At 57.3% G+C, this 1,549-nt stretch overlaps 1 protein-coding gene across 1 annotated transcript in view; it reads left to right on the top strand.

Annotated features, from left to right (window-relative positions):
• LOC123514878 (basic salivary proline-rich protein 3-like) overlaps nt 1-1,313 on the top strand; it is a 1,515-nt gene extending 202 nt beyond the window's left edge. The window contains exons 2-4 of the mRNA XM_045273139.1: nt 174-385; nt 487-926; nt 1,106-1,313. Of these exons, the coding sequence (XP_045129074.1) occupies nt 174-385; nt 487-926; nt 1,106-1,313 (860 nt within the window). The remainder of the gene's footprint in view (nt 1-173; nt 386-486; nt 927-1,105) is intronic.
• The last annotated feature ends 236 nt before the right edge of the window (nt 1,314-1,549 follow it).

Genomic DNA, 1,549 nt, shown 5'->3' with positions numbered 1-1,549 from the left:
TGGTTCGTTTTTCCCTCCCACTCCACGTTTTCCTCTGGTTCATACGTCCCCTGTTCCTCCTCCTCGCCATCCTCCTCCTCCTCCTCGTCCTCCTCCCCCTCCTCCCCCTCCTAAGCACCAGGGGAAGGACAGACCAAGCGGCATCTCCTCCTTCAGTATCGGTTCTCCTTCAGGAAGCTTCAAGTCTCACCCAGCTACCCGTCCTGGTCCTCGGGGTCCCAATGAATCCCTCACCCTTCCTGGCCCGCCGAAGGATATCAAATTCAAGGACTTTGGAGAATCTAGCGGTCCTTTCCTCAAGAGTGGCCCACTAAAGTTGCCACCACCCCAGGGACCGGCCAGACCCCTCCCAGCCCCTGAAGGACACTTGCCTGTTCTCCTCAAGGTCTTAACGCCGTGGACTCCCCTCAATCCTTCCCAGGCCCCCAGGATCGCCCGTACAGTCTCGTGAAGTTGGAACCTCAGGTAATCCTAAGCATCCCACAGCAAGGGCGCTTCGAAGGACTCCCCCCACAGGATCCCTTCAGGCCTCCTAGCCGCCCCCGAGGGAAGAGGCCACAGGGATCAAGAGGCCCTCCACCAGGGGCCAAGCCAGCACACCATGCCCGTGCCCCTGGAAGGAACCCTAGGATACAGTTCTCAGCGAGTCCTGAAGCTGTAGTGAAGAGTCCTGCAGGAGGGATAAGGAACACCAGGGACTCCCCACATCACCTCCACTCCCCTGGGGATTTCCACGCACCGCAGTTCACCCAGCCAGCTCCGCCACGCCCCCAGGGAAAGAGGAATCCTTTGGGTAACCCACACGGGAACGCGGTGCCTGGGATAAGGATACCGGAGTTCAGTCCCCCGCATGGTGCCACAGGGGAGGGACACAACTTCAGTCCATTCCCACAGGGGCGTGACACTCCTCGCCGCCCCCCACGCAGGCCCAGGGAGCACAGCGGGGGCCACTTCTCACATCCACAACCTGATCTATTTCCCCCACCACAATCTAACCACAACCACCTACACCACCCCTACCACAACCACAACCACATCACCACAACCACCACCACAGCCCCCAACCCCACCAAAACGCACACAAACCCCCACAACCACACATCAGGGGCCCAACCTTCTCCCACACACCCAAACCAGAGCCCCAGCCCTTTCCGTCCCACCTGCAGAAGGGGCTAGATGCAAGTGAAGCATCGCAGCCCCTCCCTGGCGAGCTGAGGGTCAAGATGTCAGAGAGTCACGCCCGGCTGCTGAGGAACATGGAGTATGGAGTGCATGGGGAGCCTCTTGATGTATGGATACCTATTGCTAATTAGTTACTCCCCTCTCACCTGGCTCTCTCTTCCACCTTCCTGTGTTTTGACTAATTAGTAACACCTTCTTCTTACCTGGTCCTCTCTCCCACCTTCCTGTGTCTTGACTAATTAGTAACACCTTTCTCTTACCTGGTCCTCTCTTCCATCTTCCTGTGTCTTGACTAATTAGTAACACCTTCCTCTTACCTAGTCTTTTCTTCTCTTCCTGTGTCGACTAATCAGTAATAACACCTTCC

This window comes from Portunus trituberculatus, chromosome 5, assembly GCF_017591435.1.
Source record: "Portunus trituberculatus isolate SZX2019 chromosome 5, ASM1759143v1, whole genome shotgun sequence".
Classification (NCBI taxonomy): Eukaryota; Metazoa; Arthropoda; class Malacostraca; order Decapoda; family Portunidae; genus Portunus; species Portunus trituberculatus.
This window is presented reverse-complemented; position numbering and strand designations above follow the sequence as displayed.